Here is a 12230-nt window from a genome sequence, read left to right as displayed (position 1 = left end):
AATGTAAACATTCGAGAACTGCTTGAGGACATTTGCTCTCCGGAGAAGCCAAGTGCCAGTAAAGATCTTAAAGTGCCACTTCAAAACACTAACTCCAGGCATTCTGTAGTGATTGGCACACAACTGCCACAGTGCCTCAAATATAAAATAAAAATCACAGGCTCAGAATGACACGTAACAAGAGGGAGGGGTGTATTAATAACAGGGAAGGCAAAGGGCAATAGGTCTCTTGTGTGAGTGAAAGTGCAAAGAAGGGCATTTATACTCCAAACCCATCGTTGTAAATCCGCATCACACCGGTCACCCGGTCTGAAGCCTCATCCGTAGCATTTATGGAAAACGGTTCATGCTGTTTATCAGCCATTTTCTTCCAACACAATAAGGAACACAAAATGGTCCGTTTTTTTTTTTTGGTTGCCTACAAATATGCCTAAAAACATATTACCCATCACTACTGAAACTCAATTACTATAATTCACTATTCAAACTCGGCCCCATAACGTATTCCTGGTACTTTTACTTACCTGTGATGTTGCTGCACACACTAACAAAAAAAACAATGATTTCTTGGTTAAAACATGTCAGCCCCTTTTCTTCTAATAGCTCTGTCTTAGTACCAGCCCTGTTCATTTGGAGCTGCAGGAATCCACTAAGTGATTTTTAATCGGCGCATAATTACATCAGATCGCGGGGCTGCTGAAGCGGTTCACATTTAGATTCCCTGACCTAACCCCATTAATATGTGACATTTTGCATTGCCCGGTGTCTGAGCACACAGGAAACTTAATAACGATTGACCAGGTGATCCATAATCATGACTCAAATTTCCTCATACAAGTGCACTGAGTTATGAAATACAAAATAGTGAATGGTTCTCATTTAAATGTGCCAAAGTGGTGCTAGTGAAGAAAAGCTGTATCTTTGTCACTTAGAGTGCTCATATTATGCTGTTTGGCTTCTCCTTTTACTTCAGTGTTGTATATCATTTTAGCTATAGGTTTAGAAAGCAAAAAAAGCCCAAAGTCCACCTCAAAGAGACTTACTATCTCCAACAGAAAACACTGTTCATGAACTGCTCCAAACAGCTCTATTGTAGTCAAGCCTCTGCTTCCTTGACAAAAGTGCGTCACTTTGTAACACGTTATAATGCTCGCATAGCTGCTAGAGTGGCATGCCACCATACTCTGCTTCTGACTGGCTGGTAGTCCTTACCTAGGTTGTGTGCATGTGCCACTCCCAACAAAGATTACCTCACTCACGCAGTTAAAACAGAGTGTTAAACACAGGGTGGAAAGAGAAGCTGCAGCAATGTGCAGTACAACAAAAATATGGTGTTTTTTGAAAATATAAACCATGTAAACCTATTCCTACAACCTCAAATACATTCATGAACCTAAAAATGAGCATGTCATGAGCACTTTAAAACCAATTTTCAAGAAGCATGGAGATTAAAAGATGCTTCAAATATATCACACTATTTTCTTGTATATTTTCTGCTCATCACTTTCTTTTGTCTACATCACACTCTAGCAACACATCCTCCAAGAGTGCATGTGCTAATGAGGGAGTCCGTATTTCCTTTTCTGCCTAATGTGTGGCATGAGAGTATTTTGTACAGCTTGTATGTCTGTATCACCGTTTGTGAGAGTCATATACTAGACAGGTCGTCGTGACAGGAGGAGGAAGTGCGGCGTGTTTTTGGGCTGCATCGTGTCAACATAGTTATCTGGGTGCTGAAGTTGTTGCTGCTGCCGATGGACGGATGTTGGTATTTGGTGTCCGAGCCCATGTATCTCTGCAGGTGCCACCTCCGCCACTTCCTCTTGATCTCTCCTTGGACCTACAAAGGATTAGAACAATAATACCTTAATACGGGAAATGACTAACCATGTAGTTTTGCTTTATGTGTCATTTTACAGTATGATGTGGTATACCTCATACAATTTATTGAAAATACACTACTATAGTCTACAGTAATTTTGAGTCAGGAGGTGTCTAGAATAACAACAGTTAGAGCAGATAACTAGCTAGGGTGCAGAGAGGCCTGGCTAATGTATATTATAGCTGTGCTGCGAGAGCTTGAAACTACGAATTACCTTAGCAACAACTTTAGCCCCTTAGTGTTTCACAGGATTGAGTTCCCTTGTTATAGAAGGGTTTGTGCCAACCACAATGGAATCCTCGCCTTTTATAGCCAGATCAGGACACACATGCACAATTGTTTCACTCGTCTCAGCTACTCCAACCACGCCATTAAACTGAAGCACAAATAGCAGTGACATGGATACTGGTCAACGCCTCTGATGCAGCTACAGAGGCAAGAAACAAATGTGCAATATCACTCTTAAGCCCTTAAAAAATTCTTCCCTGAGGCTCTCTATTGAAGGATCATCCTCTGACGTGGCAACTTCTGGAGCAACTGAAGCCATAGTACACTCTGCACACAACCTTAGCCTCCAACTGAGCTTGACAATGTAGTTGTGATGTGGGCAACGTGTTTTAAAGTTGTAAGTCTTCTGGTAGCTGTGCCAAGAGAAATCTCAATCATTCCCAATCAGCAGAGATGGAGGGTGTAGGTGTATGTTAGGAGATAACATAGACACAGGCTAATTACTGCTAACTAACGTTAACATTAAATTAACAATAACATTAGTAATAAACACTAAACAGCATTTGTAAGTTGAAACTGTCCGCTTCTCCTGACATTACGGTGATTTGTCGACTATAACGGTAAATTGCGTGGTTACGACGCAATCGTTAGCATATTCTTACAAAAACGTCTGCTACGGAGCATAACGTGAGGTACAAGGTAACGGGGCCTTTTATACATTGTCGTGTTTCTTTAGAAATAAACAACGGACAAATACAGTCTTGAAACGTTTCAGATGGAAAATTATTGAGTCAAAGTGGCGCCAAATTGAATGGCAGTCAACGGGATACTAACTGCAGGTGATGGTTTCGTAGCATTAAAATGGCGCCATGGGAGCTACGCTTAGAGAAGAGAGGCTTACCCCCTTGGGATCTAGGTCAAGAGACAGAGCGCGGTTCACTTCAGCCATTTCAATTCCTTCTTTACAATGGACAGCACACAACTCAATTCTGAGTATGTTGACAGTTTCTCACTTTGTTGCTGGAGTGTTTGCTGGGATCAGCTGCACTACCTTTTGGCTTTTAGATTGGCAGGACCATGGGGATATGTTACTGACTCTTAAGCACCGGACGATATCTTCTGCTGGCCCTTTCAGACTTTCAACAACCCTCTCAGCTGCTGTCTGCACATCCCGGGCATTAGACTCTTCTTCTCCATGGGGAATTGGTTTCACAAGTGATAAGGCAAAACTTGTCCACAACGTGGTTACCTCATTTGCACCTATTACATGAAATAACCCAACAACAAACAAGGTTTACTTTTCTGTTTTACAGGGTTACAAAATAAGATAAAACTTTGTTTCTCAATTTGAACACTGAACATCATAAAGAGTCCCACTTATTATCAGACTGTTACATAACACTGTATTAGTTTTAGCTATAACAAGTGTACACAATGAACTGAATTTATTGTTTTATATAATTTAGGTAGAGGTAATAAAACAGCCATTTTTGTTGTTTTTGGGGTTATTTAAATGCCCTGTCTGTACTTTTCATGTATGTGGAAATTACTGTAATTTTTTACGATGTTACATATCTTGTGGTTTTGTTGCATGACAAACGTGACAAACCATTAACAACGACTCCAGGATTGTATACTCCAGTAGGCTCCAGTAATTTATAAACACTACATCTCCAAGGTTTTACACTTAACAAAAAAAGTGTGGTGGAAGATAATTTTCTCATTACGAAAGGACACCTGAAAGTTGCACTGGATTAAAATTCAGGCAGCATAATGTCCATCTTTGCCATTCAGCCCATCACTGTGATTCAATCTGGCCCCAGCACTGGGAACATAACTAACACAGCAAGCCTCTGCAGACATCAACCAATACCTCCCTGCCAAAAAGGCTGTGCTTTTTACAGCCCTCCCGCCCTGCAGGCAGAGTGCAGAGAATACGCTGCAAGGAGGTCCAAGGGAGGCGGACAGCGCTGGTGACTCATACTCACAGCTCTATCCACCTTTCAGGACTGTGTGTGACAGTAAGTGGTGCATCGAGGGTGCCTCAGATTAACTACATATTCTGAGAATCAACACTGTGGGTTTATACAAACAGTGTTTACATCACTGTGAGGGGGGGTTCCTACCTCTCCATTGAGGAAGCAGTAAAGAACTGCAACCACAAAGCCCTAAATGGAAAGAAAAACACAGATAAGAGCAATAATGGTGTGTCAATCTACAGTTTTACTGTATCTGTTTATTTGGTCTTTGCAGCTATTCTGTAACTGTAAAATAATGTATGGCACTCGTGAGAAATATAAAACGGAAAAACAATGCACATTGTACAATGGTTAGTTTGCAGTAATAATGAGAAAGATGAATGAGTTGAATGATGGGAGGAATGTGCTGGAAAGGTTTCCTTGGTTTCCAAGTGGTCTGTAATGCAGCTGTGCTGTCTGGCTGCACTCTCCATCATTCCTCATTATGTGATGAACTGAAATAACACTGGGGGTTTAAAACGGTAATACTGTCACTGAATCAGCCAGTGAAGCCCCTGAAGACCTGCCAAGGTTTTTTGCCAGGGTTTATTTGATAGAAACACTTGGTTGGGGCAAACAGAACGCCATATCATTACTTAAATTAAGTTTAAATTTAGAAATTCAGGAAAAATGTGTGACCTGGATGACCTCCGTGAAAGGAATCAAAATAAATTCCTCAATGTAAAGATAGGAAAATTGCGCTGTGTAAGTGTTTTTACAATAACTTCTTCCTAAGTTGATCTCATACCTGAAATGACCCCAGAATCAAGTCAAAAACCAGCCGTAGCTCAGTCTTCACCTGTTCTGGGATGAATGCGAACACGATAAAATTGATTCCAAACAGAGGAATCAAAAGCAGAGTTGATTTCGCCAGCCTCCTGAAACGACAAAGAAAAAAACAAAATTTCTCCCTCCGGTGAAACCAATTTTCAATCTGTCTCTATATATGCCAATAATGAAATGCAACACCAGAGTACTTTTCATTTTACATCAGCTCTGAAGACTAGAGATGGGTAAAAAACACCATTAAAAGTGTCAGTGGGAAAATGGCTCATGCATTATGGCTGGCTTATGAGATGCTCTCCATCACAGGAAAAAAACACTTAAACACAGAGCTCTATATCTCTGTGCAAAGCAGCTGCCAGGGGAAGGCTACTGTGCTGAGTACCAAATGCTAAGAAGGACAATCAATTTCTTTTATGAAGTAGAAAGACGGATTGGTCATCCCTGCATTGCTCTGAGCATAAACAGGTAAAAGGAACTGTGGTAAATCAGGATAATCTGTTTACTTTTGAAAATTCAACTAACTTTCACAGAATGTAGACCAAATCCAGCCTGAAACAGAAACCGTAAAAGTGGTGTAGATTTTCCTCACAACTTATCTGAACTAACGAATAACACCAATTTACAGCATGAAATACTGTATTTATTAAAATATACTCACGAATACTGATTGGACTCATTTCTTCCAATATCTGGGCAGTTGATTTTCTGACGAAGTATTCGTATAATGCAGATGAATAGAATAAAGTTTACCTGCGAAGATATAAAAACAGTATAGGAGTATTTTACAGTGTAAATAGGTAAGGAAATATCTGAAATATGTTTTCTAATATGAAAATCCTTTATGGAAAAAAGCTTGTTTACACTTCAATATGTATTCAGTGTCTAATTTAACGAATATGGAGCAATGTTTGAGAAACGGATCTCATAACAAAAGCTTGGTGCTGAATTTCATCTCGCTCTGGTTCGATTGTGGTGCTGCCCTGTTGGAAAATGAGCATTTCTTAATTGTTAATTTGTGATGGACCTCTGAAATGGTAACACATGATGCACTTACAAACATCAGTCAGAGCTGCAGAGAATGAGTCAGAAGCATCTGACAGCCAGTCTGCTGATCCTGATCCTAATGTGAAAGAACAGAACTAAACCTGCCGCGTGTGCTGTCAAGCAAAGATCAGCAAAGAAAGACATCAGCAGAGGAAGGACCGTTTTCTGCCTCCCATTTTGTCTTCTTAAAATTCGGATGTTTAGTACCTAGACGTTTACCTTGTTCACCTTCTCCTAAACTTAAGCGTATTAGCATGTTAACATTTAGTGCTGACAATTATGCCATCCCTAGAGCCATTCTGCTAAAGTGGGCAATACAATTTTTATTGGGAGTCTCGTGATCGGCTGGACAGAGATGGCGGCTTAAGGTGTAGATCCTGGCCGAAATTTGTCAAATGTTTGTTTTATATGGTTCCAACTTCAATATTTGGCTTTTTGCTCATTTAAGTTACTTGAAGCAGAATGGCAAATAAGAACCAATCCCAACGTGGCGATAAGGACTCCGTTGCAGAAGCATTGCTGGAGAAACAGAAAAGCTACCTATCAACAACAAGCTAACTGCTATCCATGCTCAGCTAGCATCTGACAGCTCAGATCTGATGTGAACAACCTAAAAATCACTGTGGAAGACAACGTAAGTATTCTTGACAATCATGGCCACGCTTTACAAGAGCTGGAGGTAAAACTAGCAGACATGGAGGACAGAAACCGGAGATTCTACATCCGCATCGTCGGGCTGAAGGTGCTAATGTTATCCAGTATCTCTCACGCTCACTGCCTAAGTTGTTCCCGAATCTAGCAGATGTTCAGATAGAGATTATGAGAGCCCACTGAATTTACGGTGATAACCCAAAGAAAAACACCACTACTAATCGCACGTTGATTTTCAACGCCATCCGGTACACAACCAGGAAGCCAATCATACAAGCTGCATGATTCTCATTTGCTCTGACATGCACTGTGAGCTGTAAGGTCTTATATAGACAGGTGTGTGCCTTTCATGATCAGGTCCAATCAGTTTAATTACACACAGCAGGACTCCAATGAAGGAGTAGAACCATCTCAAGGAGTTTCAGAAGAAATGTACAGCAGGTGAGTTAAATATGAGTGTCACAGCAAAGGGTCTGAATACTTATGACCATGTGATATTTCAGTTTTCTTCCTACATTTCTGTATTTTTCTGTCAAGATGGGGTGCTGAACATTCCAGAAGTATCTTGCATCAAATCATCAGCAGATTCGCTACAATATCATACAAAGGATATATCTCAACCCCGTGAAAATGCATGCCCTTCGTGCACTTTCTGCCAAATTAAAGCGCAAGGCACATTTCTTCATATGTTCTGGGAGTGCTCTCCGGGTCAGTTCTGAAACATTACATCCAAAATTTCCACCTTGATTAATGTTATTGTGCCTGTTCCTGTCAATGTTTTGATTATTAATGACCTGTCAGCCTTCCAGCTCTCTTAAGCTCCAAAACGTGCTGTGTTTGCTGGACATACAGCTGCTAAGAGGATGATTGCAACCCATTGGAAGCCACCTCATGACTTATCTGTTCATTCATGGATCCTTTCTTTTTTGGATGTCATGTACATGGAACTTTCGACGGCTCGTGTGGTTGGAGCCCCGGGGAAGAATTTAGAGACTTGAAGGCAATTCTGTGTTGCATTTTCTTTTGTTTGCGTGTGGGATTGGTCCCTTGTCTTCTGTGTGTGTAGTTTTGTCTCACTCCTTCCCGTTTTTCCTCTGTGATTTTGTGGCCCTGGGATGTGACATCACAAATATATATACATATGTATATATATTTGTGATGTAACAATATCACATATATATATATATTGTATATGTACAAATAGTACAAAACTATATAGTAAAAATACATTCGTCAAAGAACGTTCTTTCAGGACATTTCCAACGCAATACAAAGACCTGTGAAATAAAGGCTTAAAGAAAACCGTGTTAAAATGTTTGGCCGAGTTGCAGTTCATTTACTGAAAGTAATTTTCCACCACTTAACATCTACTAGCTTCTTGAGTCCTGCTTGTTGAACTTATCTTAACCCTCCTTTTAACACCTCTCTAAAAGGGTTTTCTCACTCAGTGACACACATTCAAACACACTAAAACTGCCAATACAGGTTGCTGTCTGATTTACTTTTTAAAATAGTAGTTCAACCTTTTTGCTTTACTGTCTGTATGCTCAACATGAAGCTACAGCCAGCAGCCAGTTAGCTTAGCTTCACACAATGACTAAGGCTGAATTTCTCCATCTTACCCCTACCCCTTGTCCCTTGAAACCAAGTGGTGGCTAGGGGTTAAAACACACCCCTATTAAATGTGACACCACTTGGTTACATCACCATACAATAGTGTCTATGTCAATTGCGTAGGTTTTGACAGTGTAATATGCAGAGGCGTTCTTTTCTGTGTACCACTTAGTTCTGTTTGCAATACACATGTACTGTATACAAACTGCATGGTGTGTTGGATATCTGCTTCAGTTATCACCGTTTTGAATGTCATTGATGTTCATGAAAACTTTTTGTTAAGAAAAATCTGTCTTTATTACCCAAAAAATTAAACATAACAGGCAAAACATTACATAAAATATATTATATAACAGAACCATTATCACCTATTAGAACCATAACTTCCCTGTGACACACATAAAAAGGCACTCAAATGTGTAAAACAAAAAAAAAGACACACTACCACAAACAAACAAACTACAGCTATTCTGATATTCCAGACCAGTCTGATGCCTGTTGTAACCCTTCTCTCACATTTCTTTCATCAGTTACCCGTATCATAACCAACCACAATGTACAAGTGCATGAACATAAATTAATTACAAATGATTACAAAGTACAGTACCAATACAATAATGAATGGCTATAACATTAAAACATTCTTTAAGAAACTTCTGCTCGTTTTCACCCCGAAAGTGGATCAGCTGCCGGGTGTCCTGCTGCGTCCCTGTGTAATACAGGACGGTAAAGCATGTAGCAATGTCTCCAAAGCAAGATATCAGCAAGTTAAAAAGTTGTTATGCACTGATATCTAACAAAATTCTCTGCTAAGGGTTAAAACTGTAGACATGCATGTAGTCCATTCAAGGCAAAGAAAAGCGGGACTGCAGCAGTGTAACGTTAACTGTTAGCACTTAGCATAGCAAGCTAGCAATGTTTAAAAAAAGTTTCAATTAAGAACACGGTTGCAAGTTGATATGTACAGTACTGTGTGTGTAGAGTACAAAACAAGACTGTCGTAATTTTTAAATCAATTATTTAAGCCGAAAATACTTACATTTATGGGTCTCTCTGGTCAATCTGGCAGCCACTGTTGCTTGTTGCGTAATGTATATAGCTACACTTTGTATACAAGTCAGCTTGCATCCTCCGTAGGTTTAAAGGGCTGTACATCCCTTTGGCTCGGCCTTAATCAAAATGAATATTGGAACAGCCGTTGCTCTCATGTGAACGTGCAAAACTAGGGGAAGGGGTAAGGGGTAGGGGTAAGATAGAGAAATGAGATTCAGCCTTAAAATAGGGGAAAGCAGCAAACTTGGTTCTGTCCTAAAGTAACAACATCCACCCACCAGCACCTCTAAATGTATTGCTAAATAAAAAAATATATTTATACCATGTTAAATAGTACGCTTTAGAGGTGATAGGTATATTGTTTTCTACCTTTGGACAGAACCAGGCGAGCCGTGTCCCCCTTTGTGCTATGCTTAGCTAGCCAGAGTCTGTCTGTAGCTTCATATTTATTGGTATTAACCTTCTGATAACTTGCAGGAAGACAGCGAAATGGGGCATATTTTCTAACATGCCAAACTATTGGTTAAGGCGCTCGCTAGAAGTCATAGCTCAGCATAGCATTACGACTGGAAGTGGCGGGAAACAACTAGCTTGGTATTCACCAGCAATCAATGTACCTACTATTACATTTAAAGCTCACATATAAATTGCTTAATCCATACACAAATACAAAAGAATTGCATGCTATTTTTGGCAAGCAGAACCCAACTGTTTCCTGCTGCTGCTCGTATTTATGCTAAGCACCTTGACATAAGAGTGGTATTGATATTATCTTGGTAAAAAAAGAAGCAAATAAGCGTATTTCCAAAAACGTCTAATACTGTAACAATTGAAGCACATTTAAATGCCAGACTATTTATTTTTGGGACACACCAAAGTGCATCTACAAACATTCCTCTCTTCAATCTCTGTAGATGCTGACAAAGTGTTCAAAATGGAAATGAAGGGAAAAGCCGCCATGGAGATGCTGAAAAATGAAGTAGATGATAACAAGAAAAAGAATTGGTGGTGATTATCCTGCTGACTTTTTAGTAGGAATCCCAAAGAACACAGAAAAGTCGGAGGTAGACTGATAACTGAGAAATAATTTTTTTTCCTCTTAGCAGAAATTACTTTTATTTTTAACAGTCTGACTTGAGTGTCAACACCTCAACGAGTATAAATGTTAATGTAACAGAATTTGAGTGATAAAAAAGTGATAAAAGCGTGTAAACTTACCAGGATGGATGCCAAAATAGGAGTTTTAATGATCCACCAGAAAACGTCTGTTTTTTCAATTATGTCCCAGCACCTGGTAAAGAATGAAACATACACAAGATGAAATCAAAGAAAATCAGATCTAGATTGTATGCTGGACTCTGGCAGTCCCCTGCTGTTTTTCTTACCCCGCATCGTTATAGTAGGCTTTAGTGATGCTCCAAGCTGTGATGAAAATTGTCGGACCTCCTAGGAACATAAAACAAAAAAGACAAAATTGAAAACCAAAGCTGTTATAGTATCCCACCGACACGGGTCTCACACCAGCAGAGACATATGAAAGCATATAAGGAAGGTGTTCTCACCCCAGCCGATCAGAATGTAAGCCCAGAAGTACTTCCTCTCAGAGAAGAAAGAGACAGCCAACAACGCGTGAAGATAAAGGCCTTCCACCAGCAGCCAGAAGAAACTGGCCATAATGCAGTACTGGAAAAACACAATCACTACTTTGCAGCCAACCTGTCAATGGAAACAATACACAAGAGAATACACGTCACAATGATGTTCTTTATATTAAACAGGGACAATAAAAAATAGTATCATGTAATAGTATGAAAAATAGTATAGACCCCTCTGCAAATGTAATTACACGTCGAGGCGATGCACGTTTCTCGACCGTGGCTTAGCAGCCATGCATTTTTCCCAACTCATTTCTTCTTCTCCATAAACAACCTTACATCAATGAGGGGGTTAACCTTTCCTGCTACATATTTCCCACCATGGTCAGAAAGAACAGGGGACACTTTTATTATTTCACTATGACTCTAGAGTCAGTACTCACTCCTAAACTAACTGCTGTCACTCTCTCCCTTTCTCCCTCGCTCTATCACCCATTTCCCACACATTCGCGGGCTCAATGCACACACTAGTGCACAAGTATAAACATCAGGTCACTTACTTAGGCTACGGCAAAAGCTCTGCATAGAGCCTCCGCAGAAGCTTAAAACGGCCTTAAGACTGATGAATGAGCAGGGAAGTGTAATGCCTGAGGCTCTGGAAAGGGGTCGTACTGTTCATGGATACATGAACATCATTAATCAATGAAGACGTGGTCATCAAACTGCTTCTGATCCAAAATTTAGTAGACTGATATTTCACCAGTTAATGTTAAGATACTGCAGGTCATTTTGTTCCAAAGTGGACATTAAACTGAATACAGAACCACATGCACTGTAATGTTGCAGTTTGATATCTATTAGACCATGTGTAAGGTTAATTAGGTATACGTTTACTTAAGTACTATACACATAAGTACAATTTTGAGTATTTCAATATCATGCTACTTAATACTTTTAGTCAATATCAGACCAAAATAATGTATTTTTAATTCCGTTTAATCAAATTTGACAGCTGTAGTTTGCAGATGATAACCCTAACCCTACCCCACATATTTATTTATAAATTAATCTATCCAGCAGTTTATTGCTGCTTACAGTGGTAATGCATTAGAAATAATAATCCAATATAAATAACACTAGCAGAGAGCATTCTTCTACCATAATACTCAATATTGAAGACCTTTACAATAATATTGGCATACCACCAGTAAACATGGCTATGATTATCAGTTACATCTGCATTTATTTATTTTTACCCAAGTAGCAAATACGTCTCTTGGTGCTTTCTCTCATAAGTTTGCCTGTCTACATGCAGATAAAATGTGAGAGCTCATTAAACCAGCTGGCAGTGAAGATGAC

At 39.6% G+C, this 12230-nt stretch overlaps 1 protein-coding gene across 1 annotated transcript in view; it reads right to left on the bottom strand.

Moving 5' to 3' along the window:
* Window positions 1–249: 249 nt before the first annotated feature.
* Window positions 250–12230, bottom strand: part of vipr1b (vasoactive intestinal peptide receptor 1b) — a 45823-nt gene continuing 33842 nt past the window's right edge. Inside the window, exons 7-13 of the mRNA XM_034861673.1 lie at window positions 10839–10992; window positions 10662–10722; window positions 10495–10567; window positions 5573–5664; window positions 4877–5006; window positions 4237–4278; window positions 250–1840 (exon numbers count right to left, since the gene is read on the bottom strand). Coding sequence (XP_034717564.1) covers window positions 1649–1840; window positions 4237–4278; window positions 4877–5006; window positions 5573–5664; window positions 10495–10567; window positions 10662–10722; window positions 10839–10992 — 744 coding nt within the window. The 3' untranslated portion in view covers window positions 250–1648. The remainder of the gene's footprint in view (window positions 1841–4236; window positions 4279–4876; window positions 5007–5572; window positions 5665–10494; window positions 10568–10661; window positions 10723–10838; window positions 10993–12230) is intronic.

The sequence above is a fragment of the Etheostoma cragini genome, chromosome 22, assembly GCF_013103735.1.
Source record: "Etheostoma cragini isolate CJK2018 chromosome 22, CSU_Ecrag_1.0, whole genome shotgun sequence".
NCBI lineage: Eukaryota > Metazoa > Chordata > Actinopteri > Perciformes > Percidae > Etheostoma > Etheostoma cragini.
This window is presented reverse-complemented; position numbering and strand designations above follow the sequence as displayed.